The sequence below is a fragment of the Rissa tridactyla genome, chromosome 11 (genome assembly GCF_028500815.1).
Source record: "Rissa tridactyla isolate bRisTri1 chromosome 11, bRisTri1.patW.cur.20221130, whole genome shotgun sequence".
NCBI classification, from domain to species: Eukaryota; Metazoa; Chordata; class Aves; order Charadriiformes; family Laridae; genus Rissa; species Rissa tridactyla.
In genome coordinates, this window is record NC_071476.1 from 7,399,868 (window position 1) to 7,425,863 (window position 25,996).

Consider the following 25,996-nt stretch of genomic DNA (forward strand, 5'->3'; position numbering starts at 1 on the left):
ACAGGTCTGTGCGATGCCCCAGAAGTTAACAAGAAATGGTGGCTTAACAAGCACTGACCTAGAAACTACGAGCATTTCAAAGCCATCCTCCGTTTTCTGAGTATTTTTGCCTCTTCGCCAGCCAGGGATCCTCAAACCACCACATCACACAGCTCTGGGCCGTAGTTGGACCCTGCAGCTCTCTGAGCTACATTAGTTGGTGGGGATTTTTTTCCTCGGAGTATGTAAATAAATATCAATATTCTAAACCAAAGACCTCCCAGCAACTAAATATTATTTATCTTAAATCTATCTTAAAACTAAACAGCTTTGTCACATATGTATAATAATAAAGAAACAAATTACAAAGGAGGAATTTGATTTTATTGGTTTTATTCAAAGCGCACGCATTATATAGCAATTTCTAACAACAGAGTTTTCCAGTTCATTGGAGACATTGTCAAAACTTTGGGCGAAGCTCGTCTCATTTCCCCACCAGTAACAGGAGACTTCACGGCCCGGTTGTTTGTTTTAGTTCTATTCATTCCTCTCAACAGTGACCGTTTTCAAACCATATCGGGGAAATCCGCCGCTTCGCTGGGGAAGGGCACTCGTAAGCAAAGAACATTTGAGCACGTAGTCTGAATCTGGGTTTTTTGAGGTATGAACTTGATATCCCAAGCAGGGTTACTGACAATAAACCCCAACATCTTACATCTTGCTTCCTGCGACCAATTAGCACATGACAGCGCACTTGCTAAGGATTAACAAAAAATACCTTTCTTATTTTATCCACACGAATCCTTGCACGGCAGCCAGGGGCATTTTGCATCCCGAATATCTGAGAGACCACACACCTCGCGTATACACCCGATATAGATTTTGGCACCGGTGTATTTCACTTCTCGGTAGCTGGTGGCTGTGCCGCTGGTGTCATTCGAGCAATGCGCTCCGGCATTTCGGAGGTGTCAATCTCCTGGGAGCTCGGCACCCGGCAGGGCATGACGGTGCACGCTGGGGACACTCGGCAGCGGGATTGCAGAGCGAGAGGCCCTTCTGCAAGCCTTAAGCAGGTTGAAAATCTCCCTGCCGGCAGTGGAAATCTGTCTCGGGGAGGATCATAGGATAAAAACAAAGACTTTGAAACCGTGGAAGAAATTATTTTAAAGCTCGTCAGTGAGATCTGCAGCTCTTGGAACAATGTTCGCAATGAGTAATTGCAGATGCAAAAAAAAAAAAAATAGGGTGAGCATAGCTTCAGCCGAGCCCAGCTTAGCAAGAATCTTGCTAATGCCGCTTCCTCCACTGCCGGCAGCTCCCGCCGGGGCCCCGGGCGCCCAGCCAGGCTCCCCCCCTCCAAGCCGTCAGGTATGGGAGCGTTATAACACAAGGAATGGCTCCATCCTGCAAGGTGCTGAGCACTGACCTGGCCCTAAGCACACACTTCATTTAATGCCGTGAGTGCTGGGAGCTCACCGGGATTTTTTTTGTAGAGCTAAAGTTTTCCGCAACTGCAGGATGCGGTCCTGCACCTCAGCCGGGGAACGGTTCTCAAGCACGCAGAAGACTCTTGGCGGATATAGCTGCGAGGCTGCGGGTGCCAAAAGGGCAGATGGGTTTGAAGAGCCATCGGACAAGCACAGAATAAACACCGAAACGTAGAGCTGCAGTTGCTGGTTGAGCTGCCACTCCAAGGAAACATCAGCAGCAGCTTGGGCTGCTCTTACCAGCGTCCCTGGCGCTTGCCACCAGTCCCTGGCAGAGATGGAGGTGCCAAGGAGGGCACTGACCCGGCCTGGCTGCTCTCACACTGTCTGAAGTGCAGAGATGTACAAATCTATAGGAGGGAAACGGTTGGGCATGGGGACAGGCTCGTGTGGCCACTGCCACCAGCCTCAGCTCCCATGGGCTTGGGGAACACCAACACGTGCGGGTGGGCTCCTGCTTCCGTAGAATCACAGAATGTGTTGGGTTGGAAGGGACCTTTAAAGGTCATCTAGTCCAACCCCCTGCCATGAGCAGGGACATCTTCAACTAGATCAGTTTGTTCAAAGCCCCGTCCAACCTGACCTTGAATGTTTCCAGGGACGGTGCTTTCATTCCAGCTTCTTTTAGTTCCTAGAAAAGGATTGTTCAAAACCAATTTCTTGCTGGTTTATCTGCTACATCCTCACGCAGAGCCAGCAATGGCAAAGGACACGCACGGGCACCCAGAGGGGTCTCAGAGGCAAAGCAAGCCAAGCCACTCTTTCTACAAAATATCTTGTCTCAGGGGTTTTGTGAACTCAGGGTTACAAGGAATGAGGGATACCACTTAAATACAAAATGTTGCTGGACACTGTATTAAAACGTTTTACATCTTTGCTACACCGAGGCAGCAGCTTTGTCAATAAACTGAGCCAGTTTCACATCTCTTTTGGTCAGTCCTCCGCAGTCGTGGGAAATCAGAGTTATCTGAACCTGTCAAAAAGGAGAAGAAGGGGTTACAAAGCAATTCTGATCTCTGGCACGTAGGCTGAGCAACAAGTCATCGGGAATGCTGCCTGTATCCATACTGAACTGGTATTAAACGATGCTCCTGGTGAGCGGCGAGCTGGACACCCACTGCTCATGTAAACCAGGAGACGCTGTAGGTGAGGAGGCTTAACAGAGCCTAAAGCCTCACCAAAGCGAGCCCCTTCACAGCATAAAACAGGCTTTGCAATCTTGGGTTTCATCCAAGAAGAGGTGTCCGATTAAATAACTCATTCTTTACATTTAAATTCCACAGATCAGTTTCACGACAAACCTGGGCCAGTGACCAAGCTGCCAACAGCGGAGTCAGGGGCTCATGCGTGTTTTGTTAAAAACCAGCACCCTGAAGGTGAAAAAATTGTTGAGCTTGTTGCAGATTAATTTCAAAAAGAAAAACAAACGGACTGGTGCATTTTGCTCTGACGCAGCTGCCTGCACGGGTTTGTTTAGACTAAGCCAGATGACAAGTCGGGCATTACTTTGTCTCGCCATTGACTGAGATTTTGGGAAGAGAGAAGAGGGGGTGGTGGTGGGGGAAAGATAAATTCTAAACATTCTGGAAGGACAAGAAAGTCATGAAGTGTAGGTGATCAGACTTGGTCCGCTGATCATTTAATGTCCCCTTAAACAGGGCGACCTAAAGGGCTGGTGAGGAGAAACCTGTGCTGGGGGAGAGGTGGGGATGTCCTGGCCTGGGAGTGGTGGTTCCACATGTCCTTTTAGGATATTTTTAGCAGGATTGGCATATATTCATCAAACGCTAAACCAAACAACTTGATACAATGCAATGAGAAGTATCAGAAAATAAAAATAAAGGCATAGCAATAATTTCCCCCTTCACACAGCACCTTTCATTCGAGGGTTGCAGTATACCTTGTAACCCTTGTAAATACGAGACCACCGTCAGTTAGGTAATATTATAAACAAATTTTATAAGCTGCTATGTTTGAGACATAGAGACCTATGATTTTTTTAAAAAATCAAACCTAAATTGAGACTGCCAGGCTCCCGTATAGGTACCTACACATTGACGGTCTGCCACCCTACACCGCTTGGCTCCCGACGTGTTGCACGGAAAGGAATGAGAGTTGGTGAGCAGTGTCAAAACAGTCGTTTATTCAGCTTGGCCATATAAGAGTTTAAAGGCTTCTATTTATTTTTAGATGTCAGCCAGAGAGGTGAAGCAACAAGTCCAAACTCTGGCAGCAAACAATTGCAAAGAGTTTGATTCCATATCACCACTACAAATATCTTAATATATCTTTAAAATCTCAAATTTCTTTACAAAGACATAACCTCTTTTCCTCTCAACAGGCTAGTGGTTTGGTCTCCTTAACTTGCCGTGCCTGTAACCAGGGCTAGCAAACACGTTACCTTGCTGTAGACATTAAACCATTCCGGGTGGTGATTCATCTTCTCTGCTTGCAGAGCAACGCGCGTCATAAATCCGAAAGCCTGAGAAGAGAAAGAGCAAAGAGTAAAATACTCCTCCACCTGCCAGGACTGGCAGCAGAACTGCAAGATTCATTCCAACATCTCAAAAACTCCTTGAGATGTTCCTGACTGCTGCAGCTTGGGTTTGTGTGTGATAAAGGAGCACTTCAATGCATAGAATCATACAATGGTTTGGGTTGGAAGGGAGCTTTAAAGGTCCAACCCCCCTGCAATGAGCAGGGACATCTTCAACTACACCGGGTTGTTCCAAGCCCCGTCCAACCTGGCCTTGAACACCTCCAGGGATGGGGCAGCCACAGCTTCTCTGGGCCACCTGGGCCAGGGGCTCCACCGCCCTCACAGCAAAGAATTTCTTCCTCAGATCTCATCTAAATCTCCCCTCTTCCAGTGTAAAACCATTCCCCCTCATTCCATGGCTCCCCTCCCTGATCCAGAGTCCCTCCCCAGCTTTCCTGGAGCCCCTTGAGGGACTGGAAGGGGCTCCAAGGTCTCCCCGGAGCCTTCTCTTCTCCAGGCTGAACCCCCCCACCCCTCCCAGCCTGTCCTCACAGCAGAGGGGCTCCAGCCCCCGCAGCGTCTCTGCATCTCCTGAGGCTGCTGAAATCATCCCCTTCAGACCCCGATACATCACTCTGCTCAAAGTTACTTACTCCAGGACTCAAAGCCATTGCACAAGAGCAATGATTTTTACCTTTAGCATCCATCAGCAATTTTAAACATCTATCCCAACACGCCTCATCCCTTACTGCATCTCAGAAACATGCCATTTCTAATTAAGCGGCATGCCACAGTATTCCTGTACTAGACAGATACCAATTCCAGAAACACATCCTTTCACATAACTATTTTGCTATTTATTTTCCTGTGGGGGGAGAAAGGCAGCAGGTGGGTTCGCCCCTCTGCTTTATGAGAAAATATTTTCCCTTAAAATGAGTTAAAATAGGTTTCCCAATCCTCTGCCCCTCTATTCGGCACAGCACGCTCCCCCAGGACGCAGGTTTTATCACAGGCTCAGGAAGAAAATAACAGCAGGCCCTCGCCAAAATACTTTGGATCAAATCAGTACGTTACAAAGAAAATTAGAATGTCCATGTAAATCAAGAACGCAATTACACAGTGGGGCCCGAAGGGCCTCAGTGCGTGAGCAGGACGCCTCTAAGTCAGTGGGTTTTATTCGTACCGAGCTCCATCCGTCGGGGCTCAGGACCCGAATTAACATGCAAAGCAAAAGTAACATCCACGTTATAGTCTGGTTCGTATTATAATACAACAAGCTCAACAAAACCCTACCTGATTTAGGTAGTTTTCCACCAAGCGACGGCCGTTTCAAACAAACATGTGGTCAATGAATAACATATAATGGTTGATAATAGTTTCAAGTCTTTTTTCCTCTCACAAATTACAAAAACCTTTCAGTAAAAAAGGAATCGGTGCCTGGATGAAGTATGACTTTGTTAGTCGCTTTGCCAGTCAAATGAATGCAAACGTTATAATCAGAGAAAATCATTCCAATGAGGTTTGTCATTTGGAAATCACCAAACTGTCAGCAATTAAAAAGCTTTTTTCTTTGACCCAAGAGCATTCCAAAATTCAGGAAAATCTAACTTCCCTTGAAGCTCTCGCTTGGTTTAGTTTTACTTCAAGTGAACAATTACTTCTAAAAATTTGCAAATGTTTCAGCAGCACGCTTTGAAGCAGAAAGCTGTAAGTTGTGCATTAGACGTTAGCAATGATTTGGAAAACTTCTGCATTAATAGTTCCGAAAGATATTTGATTTAAGTGCTCTTAGAGTGTCCATGGGCTTAATAGGAATGGCATTTCCAATATAGCAATCTATACACAGAAATGTCCCAAAAAAATTCACACAGTGGTGCATCTGCAACTAGACTGCCTTTGTACAAACAAACAGCAAGGAAAAAAATACATTAAATTTTTGAAAACTCTACCAGGTTCATGTATGCTCCACCAGTGTCCATCCGTCCATCCCAGGAACTCACCCACCTATGTACATACACAGGTTACACCACACAAACACAACCCATTGATCGTGTGACAATAGTCACCACCGCAGCGGAAGGCAGACAGAGTGAACCACGCAAGCAAACGAGTCTACTAAATTAATCTGCTCTGCAGACCCTCCTTCATGCTTTGTGACAACAAATCCTCCTGCTCAATGGACCACCAGATCCTCCCCGATGAGTGGACCACCCAATCCTCCCACTCAGTGGACCACCAAATCTACCCTGATCAGTGGGCCACCGAATAGTCCCCGATCGGTGGACACCAAATCCACCCGCTCAGTGGGCCACCCAATCCTCCCCGCTCAGTGGACCGCCATGCCAACCCACTGCCTCTCCCCACTGAGACAGTAAAAAGCCTCCAGTTGGATAAAACAGTCACTGGTCTTAACGCTGTTCATCTTGCCAAAGAGCGCTCAACTTGGGGCTGTCCGAGTCACGAAAACTAATTAATTTTGGAGCTGAGGAAGCCCCCAGGACAGGTCCTGCTACAGCGAAGGACACAGCGCACAGGCCCGGCTCTGCTCAGAGACGTTCTCCCTCTTTGCACATTACCCGAAGCAACTTACTTCTTGCTTTTTAGTTTATTTTAATTATACACAAGAAGTATCTCCCCCTAAGAAAATGCGCTACAGTTCTACCAAGCAATTTCACCAGCGCAATCTCCATTAGGGTCCTAAATACTTCCTTTGCTAATTAAATTAATTGGAAGGCTATTGTTTATGAATCACCTTTATATTTGTAGAGCCGTAACCTTTCCTCGGGAAAATACAATTGGCTCTGGAAGGAAAAGATATTTAGGTTTGACTAGATATGAAAACACTATTACATAAAATCAGTTTGGACATTTCTTCACGTCTTGAAACTTGATCGGTAATTTGGTCTAATTGGTGATCAAGGAAACTATCTTGTGATCAATTAAAGTAATTACCACATTCCGGCAACACAACCAACCTTAATTTGAGCAGGAGTCTGCACTTCTTCAACTTTAATTAAAAATAATGAAAATTATTAAGCAGTCTGCAGTGCAAGATCATTGTCAAGACTGCACTGGTGGGCAGAGTTTATCAGACCATCACACATTTCTTGATGAAAGAGGGACAAGTACTTTACTCGTGACAGTAAGACCTAACACAATCATGATTTTCTCTATATTAATAACAGACTTCTGCGGCCCCTTGGACACTAACGAGAACTTTTTCAGGTTTTTCCTTGAAAAAATAAAGAGAGAGGAGAAAGAAAGGACTCGAGCATTTTCTAGAAGCCGTTACGAAGTCTTAAAAGAGACTTTGACGTATTAAATATTATAAAGTAGTCTGATATTTCAGTCACAGACTGACATTTTCAACCTAATCCTTTTAGGACATTTGGGGTAAAATAACACCCAGACATACAGGTTATTCTAAATAAATTCATCCCATCACCCCAGTGATGGCAGATTCCAAAATCCCTGTAATGAACCACCAACAGCGCTAGAACAAATAATGAGGGAAGCAATTCTGCGGAGACAAGGAGATGCCTTGGGTGCGTCTCTTCCCTTCATGTCTTTTAAGATCATGAAAGAAGGAACTAAAAACTAATGGTGTTTCAGTTGTAACATCACTTTTAAAATGGTTTTTAAATACTCCCAGCCACAGCTTGTCTCCATGAGATAAAAATCAGGGCTACTCTTAGAAGAACAAGTTAACGCAATAAAGTAAAACACAGTGTTTCGGGACCGGCCAAATTGCTTTTGGAAGTGACAAAATACACTATCACAAAATAAGACTTAATGCGATTTTTGTGGCCTGAGAATGGGAAAACCAGGGCCAGACACTTTGCTGTCAGAAGTGGGAGGAAAGATGAAATTCCATCCGCCCCTCCGCACCGCACAACGCCGGCAGAGCCGCGGCATCCCGGAGCTAATCTGCTGTTATTCTTCCTTTCACACTTCTTAAGCGAGGAATCAATTCATCTTAATACTTTTTAAACATGTTGCTTTCGCACAATGCTTGCCAACATTATCTTGATGAGTTATACATCAAAGGAGCACAGGTCGCTCATACATCACCCGCCCACGAGTCCCCAGTGATGGATTACCCCAGAGCATCTCCAGAACAAAGCGCCTGACAGAACTTGACTCAAAAGTGGAGATATTCAAGAAAAAACAGCTGAAAGGCTCAACGATATAACCATACAGGCTTTTTATTTATTTGTTTTAAAATGCATACGCTATGAAGAGCCTACCAAAGCTTCTTAAATCCTTCGGACACCCAGCCAAGGAAACCATGTGCTAATCACAAGTACATTAAGGTTTCTGCCTCCCATCTGTCATTATAAGGCTGGAGGTAGCATTAACCTTGACCTTTTGCAGCGCGAGGGCTACCTGTCTTCCCTTCCCCACCCACCCCGGCTGCATCCGTACCATTTATCAGTGGGAAACGAATAAATAAAGCAAGTTACGGTGACATTGCCATACGAGGCAAGAGATTGGCTTTCACGCATTTGCTTTCCATTCACCCAAGGAAAAAAATACCCTTGTGCGCAGTATATAGCACGTGTGCTCCTTAGCAGTTTGACACTTAGAACCACGGTAAACTCAAATCATTAAGGTTCACTTCCAAACTGCAGAAGCTTTCGCATATCCAGCTGACGTTACTACCTAACAGTGAGCTCCGGGCCAGCAGATAAAAGGGAAAAGCTCTTTAATGTTGAGCTATTTTAAGTTATGTTTAGCTAGTCATGAGGGTTTGACTTAATCTCGTGACATTTTCTGCTGTGCTTTCAAGAAAAATTCAGGCTTTGTTTTATTGCAATACTATTTACTCCACAAAGAAAGACTTTTACCTTACAAATATGGAAAAATCACCTCACGAGGCCACAATCTTCATCTGGAAGTGACAATATGGTTAAAACACAAAAAAAAGAGGAATCCAACTAGTATTTGGGCAGGTGATGGCAGCACAGAAGGACAGGTATTCGTTCTCAAAAACATGTGTCCATTTTGGGATTCTTCCCTGTTGGCATCATCACCCTGCCTGAACCATCCCCAGGGACACCGGATCCATGTGGCATTAGATATTTTCCTCTTTTCTTCTTTTTTTTTGGCCTTGTCTGGATTCATCCACAAAACAAACCAGGGGAACACCTTCCCATCCCTCTTTCCCTTTTCAAACCATTCCAAGAAGAGCAGGACAGTCCTTAAGAACGCAACTAAATCATGTCCCAAAATAAAGCTAAACTTGGATTATTCCCGCCCCATCTCTCCGGGGAGAGTGCAAGCAATGGACAAGCCGGTTCCCTCCATCCCACCCCACCCAGGCAAGGGGCAGCCAGCAGGGTCCGACAGTGAACACCACCTAACAAACCACAAGTAGATAATTTTTTTTTTTTCCTCTCCTCTTTAATAGCTTGAGCAGGAAAATATGAATTCAGCCAACCTTCCCATTCCCCAAGCATCCTAACTCTGAAAGACACTAACAAAGGGGAAGGGTGGGAGAGGAATTCTACAGACACACTGGCATGTACCGAGGTGCCATTTCATAACAAAATGTGAAACTAAAAAAAAACCCCACAGCTACAACTTCCAGCTGAATTGTCTATGTTTTTCTGCATTTACAATATCCTTTTAACATTCCAAGAGCCGACTGCCCGCATCCCCCATACTTATCTGCACACATCATTTATACAAACGTGAAATGCTGCTTTGCACTCTAAAAAAAGTTACCTATTTATATTCATAGTTCAGCTGTAAACACGGCTCTCCATGTTAGATCTGCAGCGGCGTATGTGAAAACGTTTACACCATGTTCTACAAAGAACGCTGTTTCTGTCTCCCAACACTTGTTTACAATTATGTCGGTGAAGAAACTAGCTCTCCAGCTCTATATCAAACATTTTTGACAGCAAAAGCACAAACACTGATCTATTCTAAGTAGTTTGCCACTCTATGTAATCTTGGAAAAGGCATTCTTGCCTTTGATTCTAAAAATGTTTATACTTCATACATTATGCAAATAGTTTTTATATATTAAGAAATAATGCAAGCAAAGCTCAAGTTAAATTAAATTCTTCAACAATAACCTTGCCAAAGCACTGATTTTCCTATTAAAAAAATTATTCCAATTTGTTGATCTTACATTGGATGAAACATACTGTAACAATCTTCATAATTTATGTCCTGTTGGGACACTATGATTTAAAGTAACATAATACAGACCAGCATCACTGCTAATCTAAACCACCTGACCAGATAAACAACAGTTTCCCCTTCTCTCTTCATTGAGGGTATTTCTGTTTATTGTCATATGATTTACCAATTTGAAGAACACGAGGAATAAATGGAGGCAAAGAGAAGCGGAGCTCGGAGGCATGGCCTTTCCTCAACGGGGGACGTTTCTCACACAGGTACCGGTACAATGTCAAGAGCCGCAGGAGATGACACAAGGCAATTCCAGGAATGCCGTTCCAGGAAAAGCCCAGGACGCTCGGAATTCTACACACGCTCGGCACAATCCAGACCAGGTGGGGCGTCACCGTTCCGATGATGCTAGAGATGCAGCTCTCCAACCACGGTCTGAGCCAAAGGCTCGACCTTCTGAGCTCAACGGTGACCCGAGCTACGACACCACTTTGTCACAAAGCAGGTACGAAGCAGAATTTGCCCCATCTGAGATTCAACTGGTCTGAAAAACAAATAATTTTCTGCTAAGGCCAGGGGATACGGGGATCAGTGTAAGAAAAGGGACTAAGGGGAAGGCAGAGAGCACAGCCCTGCTCGTAAGGCCTCCTCCTTGCTTCACTTTCCCCTTCCCCTTGTGCTCACTAAGCATCCCCAATACCCTCATGTGCAATCTGCACGACAAACCTCAACTTTTATCTTTTCTAAACCTGTTTATATCAAGATTTTCATAACTGCTGAATTTAGATCTATTTTTCTCTTACTGGTGATAATATGATACCAAATGTTACATCTATTACACCTTCTTCCTCGTCACATCTCGACTTTTCCAGCAGCCTCAGATCATTTTTCCTATTCTCATTTTTATTACTGTAAGTGATTGCACCTGGATTTCATGAACAGAAAGCAGATAATATGCTCGGTGATCCAATGAGCAGACTTCACGCCAAAATTAATCACCTATTCCACCAAAAAGATTTATAAACTAGATGGAGTGGAAGTGAGAGAACATAGAGATGCCTTAAAGCACCATAAAAAACTTCTTTCTGTGACCGATAAAAAGTTTCAAGCCTAGACTCCACGGGGTAAATACAACCTTATACAAAATACATTCATTTGCTTATAAGGAGATAAAAATAATTATAGTTGCCCATAAAGACTACTGCAAACTAAGCAGAATTCCTAAATCCCAAACAAACCTGGAATAAGGTCCCATGATATTTGTGATATATCACTTCACACAGAAATATTCAAAAGAAAGGCTTTTTTTCCTCCCCCCAGTTCCAGTTCCTTAGCACTCTAGGTAAACCTAGCCTCATAAATATTATTTTATTGATTCAAAAGTGTAAATCTCTAAACTACATTTTCAGAGAAGAAGAAGGAAAATAATCCCAGGTTTCAGGACTGAACTAGAAAATGAAAGAAATCCTCCGGCCACGTAGTCAGCTAAATGTGACTCTCCACCTCCCGAGCCATTTTTGTGTGCTTTGTGCTCAAAAATGGAATATAAAGGTTGCACTTTGGAGGTTTACACCAAATAAAATGGCTATTTCAAGAAACACAACTTTTTTAACTGAACTTTTTGTGCCCTACCTAAAAACATTAAATAATACAGCGAAGCCCCCATTAACCGAGCACCTGCTAAAGCAATCAGTCACTTAAAATAATAAACTCTCTTGGCTGCGCCACTGAAGGAAGGATGATAATTTTACTTGTTAAAGCAAATGTTTGGCCCAGCAAACCAAACCCCTGGCTGTACTGTAATAAAGCCATCACCCAAACCACTATAAAAATAAACTGGTAACGAGGCACAGTTCGTCCCCAGTTCCAACCTTCTGAATCCGGGCACCTGAACCCACAGGCTTCGTGCGGCACGAGGATGCTGCCGCTCGGGCAATGAACCACCCTCCGTCCCACGCTGCCAGCCCACGACATGAAACTATTGTAAGCCAGACCAAATCAGAATTCATTTAAGCGAATGCTCCACTTCAAAAAGGTGCTCGACTCCTCTGACTTTTCTAAAGCTCAGGCAGGGTGTAGAAGAACAGAGAAGTTCATTATCCCATCCCACCACGTTTTGGGTGGAACACACACGGCTACAGCAGAACAAAATACTACTATTTTCCCCAATGTTTCTTTTTACTTGTGTGCAAAGGAATGATTTCATTCCGTAGACATGAAAGTGAAGTTCACGTGCCATACACGCTGTTGATAACATAGGGAGCGCTCAGACAAAACTCTCCTTTTGGCCAAGACTGCACACACTACCAGCTTCATATCCAAAATCTTCTCTGCTGAGTATCCAAGGGCAATCATATCCTGCCTCTGATAATCCTCTAAATCTCTGACATTTATGATCCTAAGAAAACATCAGAGAGTGATAAGAAAGGCATTGCTTTATGACAGATAAAGAGAAGAAGCGGCTGGTCTCATGACCATTTCATCTTCCACTATCCTCCAACCCGCCACAGTGTCAGCTTTTTTGTTTTGGTTTGTTTTTTTAAAGACAAGGGCAACAACTCAAACGCAAGACAGAGAAACCAGGATGGAGGTGTGAGGAATGTGGAGAGGTTTCTGATCACCTTCTTGGCCAAGCCAGAATCTAAAAAGACCTAAAGCTGTGAAATAAAGCAAACTGAGGAACATTTACTGCTTATCCAGTCAGGGAATCGTTTCACCCCACCGAGCTGCTGAAATATTGTCAGAATGGCTTTTCATGTTTGGACACCTCTTATAGTAGAGGAAAGCAGATGACCATGGGGGCAGTGAACTCAGCAGGAGACTTACCTGCACCAGCAATGGCAGGCTTTTACTTTATATCGCACTATAAAATTCAAATATTATTTTGCAGGCAGACATTTCAAGTCTAGAAGTGGCAGATCCTTTGAAAAAAGAGTAGAAGAGAGCAAGCATCTTCCCAGATGACATGTTTCTCTTTGGGGCATCCTTCAACCTCGGAGCGGTTGGGTACCTCGCCCGGTTTGCCATGCCCGCCGTTCCCTATGTGATCTATAGGTCACCTAGACCCGTGCTTCATCTCCTGTCTCTGCTATTTGGAAAAATGGCTAGAGCAGGTCATGGAAAAATGGATAAAGGCAGATATGTTAAGTTATTAAGAACGAGGCTCACTTAACTGCCAACAATTTAGACAGACAACCCACACTTAACATTTTCAACTGTCTTCAGACCCCTCTGTGTGCTCCACGCACATGGCTGGAAGTGGCAGAGTACATCCAATGTGCAATACATTGAGAGGTTCCATGGGGTTTTTTTTGGTTGGTTGTTATTTTACTAAGACATAAGGGTTCCTCTGGGCTGCCCACCCCATTTGTACATCGGTACATCTGGAAACGGAGAGACGGGCTCACAAGGGGAAACAAATCCTGAGTCCTTCAGTGAACGTCAAATTTCTTTTAGAAATTCATATGAGAACACCACAAAGGGAAACCCGTCGTACACCTCTGTTTTTTTATTAGATCTGGCATCACAAAAGGCAGGCATAAACACAACGTCCTGGGCTTGCACAACTAACACTACTTTTGCTTGCTATGACACCCATCCACTGTATCACGGAATAAAGATTCTCCCAACCAGGGACGCCTTGGTCATACACATACATTTAGCTGCCTACTGTTGTTCTCATCACAGCAGGAGGAAAATCCCACTAGATCATGAAATCAGGACTTTCCTCTCTGATCCTAGGAACAAAAAATGTTTTCCTACAAAGCACCCTTAGCAATAAATAAAGCAAATGGTGCGGTGATGACTTTGCACTGGGCTCCCCACTCATCAGCACGTTCCCCACCAAACCCCTCCATGACATCACAGCCAGCTTTATGTTCGTCCAAAGCAACTTCTCATCTCAACCCAGCAAAATTAAAAGAATAAAACAGCAAGGGGAGGGGGAAGAAGGGAAGCTCTCCCCGAAAAAACCCTGCATGAAGCGGGTTTGCAGCTTTTTAAAGGAGGAATGAATAGAGTTGCACTCGCCTCACCCCGATAAACCGCTGGCCTTGCCAGTGGCTTTTCGGAGCAGATGTAACGTTTTAGCCAAACGTGATTGTTTGTGAAAGAAATAATTCTGATCAAAACCTGAAATTGCAGCCAGCAGAAGCGCTGCACTTCGTCACGTTAATCCGCCCTGACGGGGAGCGGCGAGCGGAGATTCCTACTGCGAGAGGAGCAGATGCGAAAGGTCAGCGCCGGCCCGCGACTTCAAAACCCTTAACGTGTAAAACAGTGTGCATTAAAGCCTGAAACGGCTCACCGCCGGATTAACGGATGTCCGCTAAGTGGGTTTGATGTGCTTTTGGTGAGTAATGGTTAATTTTTAAATAGGGGCGTTGTAGTTTTATTTCAGTTTATTCTGCCAGCCAGAGTCCATTTTTAATTACAATCGCAGAGGAGAATATCCCAAAGCCTGTCTCTCCTTCATGGGAGTACGAGAAAGTGAGAGCTGCTGGTGTAAAAGGCAATTTATGGTTTGAAAACGTAGTCGGGCGTTATTCTAAAAGCAAGGGGATGCAAAAGGTTAAACAACCAAGACAGAGAGATGTGCTGTTCGCATGTAATCGGAATCTTTCCAGCACCCCCGTAAATATAAATTTTAATGGAGAAAGAGTTGCAAGACACCAGGTTTCCTTAACTGAAAAGGTAAAAAATTATTCGGAGTGACCACCTTCTTCAGGAAAGGCAACATCAGCCTTATTTGTATTTTCCCAAACGAAGGTGTCCAACAGAATTCAAACCCATTGAATTTTCCATTCATTTTCCAAAGGTGGTTTAACAAGGAAAGAGCCTGAACTGTGGTTAAAATCAAGCTGACCTGCTCACATTTGCCCTCTTCGGTAGGAATCTACAGCGGCCCTGTCCGCACGGCTGATAGAACGTTTGTTCTCTTTAATTCAAACAGAGTGAACAATCAATTTGTGCAGCTGAAAAAAAAAAAAGGAGAAACATTTCTTCTACTCCACATCTACGAGCCAGCTAATGATTTCTTTCGCGCTTTCAGATCAATGCATGAAACGAGCATAAGGCAAATGCTATAATAATTTTTACTTGAGTCACAATAAATCCATCTTTTAAGGAAAGCATCTGCATTAGAGCCAACTGGAGAGCAGCCCAAAGGTCAGCTGGGCAGATTTAAGCGGTGGCCTGCTTAAACGGAGATACAACAGGTCTAGTTGGTGGGGCAAACTCAGTTATTAGAAACACCACCACCCCCAACAATTATAAACAATAAAATTATGGTTTATTCTAAGGAGAAATATGACTTAGCTCATCAGGAAAATGAGCACCCGTCATCACAGTTAAGTCACAAGAAAAATTAAACTGATGGAACTTCTATGATGCCTGCGATGGGACATCTCGCATGATGAAGGAGATGAAGGACACGTGCTCGCTCTGAGCCTTCAACTTAAACACGATTAATTTTATTTAATACAATTAATGTTGTGACATTTTAAATAACCCTGGCAGCCCAATACTGGTGGTACTGCCACAATGATGTTATAGTGGTGACACCGGTACTGTAACTTGCCACAAGCAGATGGGACAGGAGGGTGGTGGGATCTGCACACCAACCCTGGCCAAAGAGATGAGATACCCCACAGTAGGAAGAGTAGCAATCGCTGCTCACCACCTGCCTGACTTCTATCAGGCATGAATTTCTCATACACATTGCAGACGTGAGGTTGTAATAAAGGGACTGAAGGACAAAACGACGGTTCCCAGACATGGAGGGAAAAGCTAATTGTGCAGGACTTCAAAGGATGTACGAGGCTGCTGATGCACTAAGGCAACTCTCTTTAAAACAGAAAAGTGTTGCCAAGTGCAAAACATTGGTATGACAATATTCTGAAGCACTGTCTGACTTTATATATGGTTTTGTACCCCACCAGCCATGCTGGCCACGAGAAGAAAATAAATCCTGTATTTCCCAGCTCCCAGCACCAAGAATTTAATTTCTGCCTAGACGCAACCCAACAGCATATCTCCACCACTGTGGACTTTCTAGCTCCACAGAATTTCACACTGCTGGCTGCCAGGTTACTGGAAGCATCACCGGACAGAGGACACGCTGACCAGGGCACCAGCGTCATCTCCTCCTCGGTGAGGGAAGGAGACTCATAAGCTCTCAAAGGAGCCGTCTACTCAGAACTTCTCCTTTCATTTCCCCCAGACACGGAGCTCCCTGCCTTCCATGGGCAGTGCCAGGCGGCGATGTGGGCAGTGGACCATGTCCAGGTCCCGCAGCTGCACCTTGACCCTCCAGCCCACCAACTCGGAGGTGAGAGTGTTCTTCGCTCAGTCATTCACAACAATAAACTCAAGGAAGGTGTCACCATCCAGGAATCATATATTTTTACCGTGCTCCGCTACAGGACACTTGAGCCAATTCATTCACTCCGTCTCAGCCTGCAGGTCAACCTCTAAAGTCCCGAAAACTTCACTATCAGTTTCTAATAAAGGGAAATGTCAACAGGCAGATACGCCAGAAATTCATTATTTTCAGATACAAAGATTTTTCTCAACTCTGTAAACCCACTCATAAATAATTCTGATTTATTGTAAATCGGCTATTGTATTCATAAACGCAGGGAAGTTAGTGAACAACGTAACTACCAGAAGAAATACTTTCATAACTTTGCAGGTGCACAAATCACAGCATATGGGAGAGGACTCAAAGGATAATGGAAAACGAAGCAGTTTAGGAAAGACTATATGAAAACCAGCGCCTTCCTAGGCGGATAAAAAAAAATAAAAATCATTTCTTTTCATTCGACCGACAATCTAACGCAAAACTCGAGCAGAGGGAGCAAGCAGACGGATGCTACATTAAAAATAGCAATTCCCTCCCCCCAGACGAATGAAAACAGGTTCGTCTTTTGATTAGCAGAAGTGACAGTCGGGGCTGAGGCTGCCCAGGCTTTGAGGTTAAACACAACTGACATAAGCTGCACCTGAATCCAATCAGTCCCCGAGCTCTGAGAAGATTCACACGCGAGGACTAAATTTGTCACAAATGGGTTGGTTTCCGATCCTCCTGTAGCCAACTTGCTTTATTCTGACCCCCATTTAACAAATCAACTTAATGGGCACTGGGAGTGCTATAAAACTTAACAATGGAGTGATTTTAACTTTTAAAATATAGTTATGAAGCAAAATGTTGGAGAGCTCCTTCAATACTGGAAATCAAATTAAATCTAGACATTTTTTAACAGTCTTGACAGATATAATCCTAGTTACCATGTAAATTTATGGTAAGCTGCTGTGATATTAGCCACAGGTGCTACTTTTAATATATGGCCCGCATCTGGCTGGGAATAAAATTTCTCAGAGGACTGAAAATGACCTCACTATCAGACAATGGGGAAGAAAAAAACCCACAAGACCGCTGTGGCATATAAAAAGCTGGAGATGTGGTCCACAATGAAATATTTAACATAAAATTCATTTTAACTCCGCAGACCGTAGGTTAAAGGATATTATGTTTTCAATACGTAAAAGGCGTGGACGTATTTCAGCCAAACAGCCAAAAGTTTAAGTACATAAAGCAGCAATGAAATACACTGCCTACATATATAAAAACAAATTTTCCAGTCTTTGATCAGTGCAGAAGACAAAGTAACGTGCCGGGAGTAGAAAAAGGAAGTATCAGCACGGATTACGTTAGAGGGACTGGCACCAAGTGCCAGTGTTGAAACAAATAAAGAGTATTCATTGCATATCCTACCAAATTCGTTCGGATATGTAATTGTGATAATACAAAAAGGATGATCAACTTAAAGGGACAAACCTGAGCATGTCTCCCTACAGCTAAAGGAAAATAATTGGCATTTCAATGAGGGGGGAAAAAAAAAGGCATCTACCCTAACATGCTCTGTCTGGTATTTTTCTCCTGGATTTCAAGCAAGAGAGCTAGAAAATTTGGAAAGGAAATGCGAAGTGAGAGTAATAATTTATTGAACCATTCTAGATTTTCTGCACATCTTTAAATATGTTCTCAAAAACCCAGAGTCCACAATTGCAAGGAAACACACATGCTCCTGCTCTCGCAGTACACCGTCCTCCAAAGCCCTTCCCTACTGTCCCCGCTGCCCAGGCTCATCTTCCGCCAGTGTTCTGCAGCCCCAGAACACAAAACGTCTTCAAACCAGCTTTTAAAACTCTTAGAGCATTTGATTTCCTGTCATTTTATAAAATGACGTTAGAGCTCTTACGGAGACTTCCTACATTATTTTTTTTTTTTTTTTAAAAAACAACCTTAATTAAAAACTTACCCTATAAAAGAAAGCAGCTGTAAATGCTGAACCTGACCATCAGCAAACATGCCCACCTTTGTAATTTCCTAACTGCATTTTCTGCCTTGGCGTGATTACCGAAGGAAATGCAATCACACAGGCAGTTGCCCCTTAAACCCTCTGGTCAAATCCAACCAACTTTGACAAGAGACATGGAAGTCTCAGAGTTAAGATGTTCCTGCAAATTTGGTGAAAATGAGCAGCTGGGAAAGGGACCCAAACCGAGCGCCCAGAGCCCTTCGTAGCTGTTTGCCCAGCCAGGACCGGGCTCAAGACAAACTTGGGGAAATTCAGATTTTTAAGCCAGATCTGTCCACTGTGCGGGATCACCCTTCCCGAGGTGTGCTGACCTGAAATGCTGAGAAAATCCCAGGAAATTCCTGAGATACGGGCCAGGACATCGAGATCCTCGGCAACCCTTCCTTCCCTCAATGGCCAACTTTTAACATTAGCCCCAATGTTTCTGCAGTTTCTTTTCTGAGTTTGCAGAATTATAACTGGGAGAAGTTACCGGCACATTCTGGAGGTGTAAATTAACTTTCTATCCCAATTTCAAATTTTGCTTGGGCAGACTGGAAGCAAAGGGCTTGCTCCATAGCTGGAAGGGAAACGTTCTGTTTCAGTAGCACAAAAACATGAACGGACAAGAGCATGCCTTCTTGATGCCATAAGTGGCCCAAAAGCCTCGTTAGCTGCTTTTCTCTTCCCTACAGAGATGGAAAGAGGCCCTGAATAAGCTCCCTGACGTGGCTGTGAGGTTTACAGAGGCTCACCAGGACCCAGACGCGTGGCAGGGCTGGAGACTTGCCATGGAGTGGTCCAAGCCCAACCGCTCTCCAAGGCCTCGGTCCAGAGGTTTCCACCAAGCGCACACTCCAGGGAAAGCGACATGAGCAAGTGCACCCAAGCGAGGGTTCTGGAGGTAAAAGCCTCCGATTTTAACTCACCGCTGCCCGCCTGCTGTCCAACAGTGGCAATAACATGCAGCAATTGCAAGGCGTAAGGAGGAACGGTCGCATGGGTGCCATCAGCCCAGCTCTTCCAGACAAAGTGCTCGCCTCTACGGTTGAGTTGCGTTTGCATTTGTTTCCCCACTGTTGGTGTATTTTGTATTTTATACAAGATTCAGCACACCCCCCAACCAGGAGCCTGTCTCATACTAAAGGCAACGGGAACACGGAGCAGCACCCACCACCCAGCCCAGTACAGCTGGACTGGTGCGTGGTGGGCACCCACAGCAACACGACAAAGGGCTTTCAGCCGGGACCCCAAGCTGGTTTCCAGCTCATTTCAGAGAATTGTACCTCCAAAGCCCATTTTCATGAAAATGTATCTTCAGACTAACAAATGGCACCGGTGCTTTCAAGTTCTGGGTTACAAACTAATTCCCTAAGCCAGAAGTGTCATTAGCTTGTCAGCCTCACAAAGGCAGCCCACTGCTGATAGCTTTTAACCGAGCTAATCTCAGCCTGAAAGCTTCAGGAATCTAAATAACTCGTTTCACAGAAGTTTCATTTCATTCTCATGCTGAAAATAATACACATAAACCAAGCTCATGTCTACACATTTGCACGACTTTATAATAAAAGTTGTGTTTATATTCTTAACATCTGTTGACACACACAGACTTTGTAAACCTGGCATAGATTTTAAAGACACAGAATTTTCCATGCATCATCAACATTATCTGCAAGAGGCAATAAAAAAGCAATGAATACATTAATCATACCAATATCATCTGCAAAACATAAATCTGAAATACCTTTCATGTCAGCTCAACTACTTTTGGTGGGTTTTTTTGGTTTGGTGTTTTTTTTTTTTTTTTTTTTTTTTTTTTTTTACACACCTGATTTTACGTCATCTGTAAAAGGGCAGCAGGAAGATCACCAAGGAAATTATACTTCTCGGTTCTTTGGCTTTTACTAAATACTCGCAGTTTAAATAATGTAAACAGAATATTTATTACATGAAATGAAAGAAGTTGTACCTACAAGTTCAGTTTTTTTCATTGCAGGACTAAATTCCCCCTGCTCCGCTTGTCATTTGTTCCCTAGGTTGTAATAAACACAATATTTACTAATAGTTATTACAAACATAAGCATCAATAAGCATACATGCATAATTTTAATTTACTTTCAGCTTCAACTTACTGAAAGGCAAATACTTGCTCTGTAATACCGGCTCTGAACATCCCCTCGGGAGCTGTGCGTTGAGCCCTTTTGACTACGATAACAGGGACGGCTTCTGCCCGCTGCAACCGCAAATGGGGACACTGCAGCCAGTTCTTCCAAATCAGCAGGTGAAATTCTGCCTTCGGATATTCATGTATAACCTTGATCCAACCAGAGGTGCCCAGAGGATCCCACCTGCCCAGCTCGTTCTCCCAGTTGGGTACAGAAAGTTCATTTTTGAAGCCAGTTCCCAGCCTCTGCTCTCGTTTCTGCCTTACCTGACACCCATCAAGGGCAACCAAGAATGACAGACACTGGACCAGTATCTCCCAAACAATTCAAGTGGCATTTATTTTTAAGGATACCCTTTTTAAGATGGGTACACATACTAGAAGTCTAAATTGATACTTCATAATTTACTAATGGGCCTATTTAAATATACTCAATTTCCTGTACTGTTATTGATCTTTGAATTAGGAAGACATACGAATATCTACCTATTTTGTAAGATAAATCTACACAGTCAAAAAAACCCCAATTTTGTTATTTTTTCCTAAAACAATGGGTTTTCTAGATATCTGCTGTTGGGACACACCAGTTTGTCTCTTGACCTGTCTGCTGGCAGACTGCCGAAGTCCATCTGATCAAGCTGACTTATTTATTTACAGTGTGCAAACCCACTTTTTTTATTAACTTTGGGGAAAAAAAGTCATTTCTAGTTGTGCTGAACCAACAAAGCCTTTGACCGTGCCTCATCAGAGACGCCTCTTCATGCATATTTGAAGCACAAAGGCTGAAAATCTCAACTCTTCTATCAAACGTGCTGGTGTCTCCTGGTTGCTCCTGCTCCAAGCTGCCTGCACATCTCACCAAGGTTTCATGTGAGCTCCCTCTCATGGGCTTCCCTCCCGCGTTGCCCTCTGAATTATCTGAATTCTGTATTAACGTTCAGGTTTGAAGTGCAATCAAGGAAAAAACATACTGGGGGCTCCAGATGTGCTCCCTGGACCAGCACCATCCCGCTCGTGAGCTGGATTTTTCTGCAGTTGTTTTCTCTTTTGCATTCTCCCAGCTCAGAGGGGCCGGGAGCACCTAAACCACCTTCTCTCTACTATCTGGGCTTTTCTCACTGTGACAACTACTGTCTGAAACAGCAAAAAAAAAAGAGCCAGCTTTACAAGTTGTTATCTAGCTGACTGTGATTTCCTAAAACAAAATATCTTGGCCTGTGTTGAGGCACTGCCATGTAAATAAGCATCTCAGCACAGCTCCTGGTCCCTACGCGTACCAACGCCTGGAGCTCGCTGCATCCCTCCTCCTGGAGTGAGGAAAAGAACAGCTCAGCGAGAGCCATCACCCCAACAAAACCTTGGGTTTCCTCTCCCACCTGAGAACACGCTCACCTCTCCTGCAGAAATAAAACAGAAGGGAAATGCATGCTCTCGGAACGTGACTCTTCTCTCAACAACGTCATGATTCCTCAGAAAGCAATTTTTTTAGGGGAACGGAGCTGACAGCTAGCCTCAAAACACATTCAGTGTTTCTAAAGCAAGTTTGTAACCAATGCCCGGGATGTGCTCTTGTGAGTCGTGGCTCGGGATCCCGACTCCAAATAAAAACCCAGCGAGGTCTAACCGGCAGTTCGCCCTGCTGAAGTCACTGCGAGATCAGCTACTATGATTCACTCAAGAATATACCACAACTCCGTCTTCCTGCTTAGAAGGTGAAACGTATCATATTTTCCCCACTTTATTTGCCAAAAGTTTCTGTTCTTACAGTTACCCATTTTTCTTCAAGTTTTTCCCTGACAGAAATGAACCCCACTGTGCGTTAGGTATTCCCAGCATTCATTTACGAGTGCTAGAAAATGAAAAAAAATAATAAACCAGGATCAAATATTACTTGTCTAATCCCATAGTACCGACCCTGACCTTGACCCTAATATTATAATCAAGAAATTGTATTATTAGACTAAATTTACTTAACAACTACAAAACGGAATTAATTCACTCTACTTAATGAGATCAGAATCAGAGAGCAATCCACTGAGGCAAACCCAGCAGGGTTTGGCCCCACAAGGATACTCCCAAATTTCTGAATATAAATATTTTCCCATCAGGATCGCAGGGAAATTAAAGCAATTACCTTTCCTTTATATTAAAAGCAGTATATAACAATAATTACCTGATTAAAATTTTTGAAATTGAACTCTTTGTAGATGGCATCTCTTTCGCCTAACTCAGACCAGCCTGAAGCTTTGAGATCAAGCAAGACTTGGTTCCTCTCCTCCGCCGTCAGCCAGCGAGACTGCGAAGACTAGCGAGGAAAGAAAAAACACAAACAGGACACGAGTGAGGCCGAGGTTCTCCTTTGTACAACAATAAGAAAACCACATGACGAAATTGTGGTTATGTGTTGTAGACAGGTGAGGAGGTGGAAAATTCACTCTAGAGTTTCTTACTTTTTTCTAATTTCGCAGACTGGCTTAACTCAAACCAGCCAAGGAACACCATTTCTGTTTGGTCAATTAAGTCGGGTTAAACGCTTTTGCACAAAACTAGCTTTTGTACAAAACTAAATGGTTTTGTACAAAAATGCTTTTGTACAAAACTAGCGACCAGCTTTCACAGGAATGTATACAGACACCAGCATACCTGGACCCATCCCTTGTTCATCTGAATTAGCCAGATGCCGTAAAAACTGAATTAATTTTCAAATATTCCATTCTGTCACATAAATACAGGATTATTTACACTAAATGTACAATTAAAAGCTTAAAAGGGATATCAGGGGACTATCTATTTTAAAAGACAGAAGCAAAATAGGAAAATGTATTCTACGCAACTTGTCTGCTGCTATTCCTAAAATGGATTTAAAGATAGCGCACACTGCAGAGTTCTACAAGCGACAAAGAGCTTTTTAACTAACAATGAAAAGAAAAACAATTGACAACACAGACACAATTATGAGAAATTACAAGTTTCTGGTGTAAGCACCAGGTTCTGCAAAGCACCTATGTCTAAATAAGTCTTATTTGAAGCAAAAGGAGTCCTTTTGAAGCCACCGGGAGCACAGACGTAATGAATTACCCCTCTGCTTAGATATCTGAATTAGTGCCTGAACCATGCGCGAGGCCGGAGACAGAGGAAAGTTCTATGGGGCGTTTGGAAGAGGTTTGGTATTTTTCCTAAAAGCAGAGACAGAGGGCATGAGCGATTACTTAAGATGGTATACTCTAACAGATTGGTCTCAAACTCAGAAACGCAATGCTTTAACGCGAAGAACGTCTCTCCCCAGCAGAGCCAAATTCATATTTCTTTAGTCTTTGTATTAGCAGGTGGCACAGCTTTGCGAGAACTTCCAGAAGGGGCTGAGCCGTTTTGCTCCAGAGCTTCACTAACACATCCCAGCTCCGCAAAGACGTATTTCCTCTGAATATTTTCTGCCTTTGCCAGCCGGCGCTGGCAGCTCCGCCGCAGATGCCACCAGATGGGGCTGTGAGTCCGAGCAGAGCAGGAATTAATGCAATTAGCGCGACCTGAGCAAGGCAGGACGGCCCAGGAGCAACGATCTCCCCAACAATATGGGTCAAAAAAACCCCAGACGGCATAAATCAATCTCACAGCATCACCGCCACCGCTGGTGTTCAGGTGGATACATCAAGTCCAAGAGATGGGTTTTACAGGTCCCAAAATGAACTAATTTAGGCTTTTTACGCTTCAAACACAAATTTGGACTGGCAAAAATACAAATATTGGATTTGTTGTTGCCGTAACCCCAGTTGCAGGCATGAATTTCTTATATTCTTCTTTTTCCAAGCATATACAAAAATTGACAAAGCTAACGGCTGTCTTGAAAATTACTATTTCATCTGGCAAGAGATGAAATCAGTAGGCTAATTTACAAAAAATCCTGGGGGTGGGTTTTTGTGGGATGGCAAAGTCCAGGAGGCGGCACAAAGTTCATTGCTCCGGCTGGCAGCAGAGATGATGTTCTCTGTTAGCTTTAGGGACATTGCAGTCACCTGGCCTGGACATGTAGGCACTGACGAGACCTGAAATTAGATCATGTAGTTTTTTAATAAAAATATGGAGACCAAGTTTGATGCAGGCCCCCAGAACACGCCGACTGCGGCATTTTGCTCACAAATGGGTTGCAAAGGCCACGTCCCCAGTTCGCCCCTGCGACGCATCACGAGGATATACAGAAACGTAGCAGAAAGCAGCAGGAAATCGCTTGTAAGAGGGAAAAGAGAAGGTGGGAGATGCCGTGTGTGTTTTCACCACCGCGCACCCACCCCCAGCCCCACGCCGTGGGGTGCCCCAAGGGGACCCCCCCGAGGGCGGGTGCGCGCAGCGACCTGCAAATATTGACTTAGCACACCAGTCCACCCAGTTTAACCGGGGCAATGGGTAACGCTCCTGTGGAAGAAGCTCAGGGAGGAAAAAAAAAAAGTCATTAATTAAATTTAAAAAAAAAAAAAAATTAATATAAAATACTTCATGCCTGAGGCGCGAGGGTCTGAACCTGCAATTAATAGATTTATATGTAAAAATATAAGATTATAAACAGACACGGGGTGCGATGGCGGAGGGAGCGGGGCCCACGCGCGGCCGTGTCGGGACCCTCCGCTCCGCTCCGCTCCCCCGCCCTCCCCGCTCCCCTCAGCATGGCGGCGCGGCCCGGCCCCCGCCGCCCCCCACTATGGCGCCCCGATTCCCGCCGCCCCTCACCACGGCGGCCCGGCCCCCGGTTCCCGCCGCCCCTCACCACGGCGGCCCGGCCCCCACCGCCCCCGGTTCCCGCCGCCCCTCACCATGGCGGCCCGGCCCCAGTGGGCCGCTCCGCTCAGCACCAGCCGCAGCCCGGCCCCGCCGCCCGGCATGGCCCGGCTCCGCACCGCCCCCGCCCCGCCTTTCCCCGGCCGCCGGGCGGGACCGGGGCACGCGGCGGGAGGAGCCGGTAACGGAGAGAGAGCGACCGGGCGGGGAACGGCACCGACCCCCGGGGGGGCCCAACCGGGCGCTGTGGGGACCGTGGCGGCTTCCGCGGAAATCCCAGCGAGGACATCGCGGAGCGGGCACCGGTTGTAACGACATCGCTGTTTCTTCAGGGGTACGGAGGTAATCACCGGGGAGAATGCGGCTACCAGGCAGTAGAGGCAAGAACGCTCGCAATTTATTGTTCAAAATCTTGAATCTTTATCAGTAAAACAGTTCCTAGTTTTATCTTTGGCAATACCAAAGTTTGATCAGTGCAGATTCCTTTTAACGCACAGAAATACACATCCTCAGCTTTCTGCAGTGGAAAGATGCAGCCACTGGAAAAAATACATGAAGAATTACGTTGCAGGGATATGAGCTCTTTGTCAAACAATAAATCTAATTTCTTCTTATC

General features: G+C 44.6%; 1 protein-coding gene across 2 annotated transcripts; it reads right to left on the bottom strand.

Moving 5' to 3' along the window:
* Positions 1–346: 346 nt before the first annotated feature.
* On the bottom strand, positions 347–25,659 carry PCBD2 (pterin-4 alpha-carbinolamine dehydratase 2). Of its 2 annotated transcripts, XM_054216908.1 has the most exons (5): positions 25,416–25,659; positions 22,784–22,915; positions 20,593–20,679; positions 3,868–3,948; positions 347–2,439 (listed from the first exon to the last, which is right to left on the bottom strand). In XM_054216908.1, exons 1-5 carry the CDS (start codon positions 25,482–25,484, stop codon positions 2,344–2,346), a joined length of 465 nt encoding a protein of 154 aa, XP_054072883.1. In that variant the 5' UTR covers positions 25,485–25,659; the 3' UTR covers positions 347–2,343. The 2 variants fall into 2 exon arrangements, with proteins under 2 accessions (XP_054072883.1, XP_054072882.1); XM_054216907.1 differs by lacking the exon at positions 20,593–20,679.
* Between the last annotated feature and the right edge of the window lie 337 nt (positions 25,660–25,996).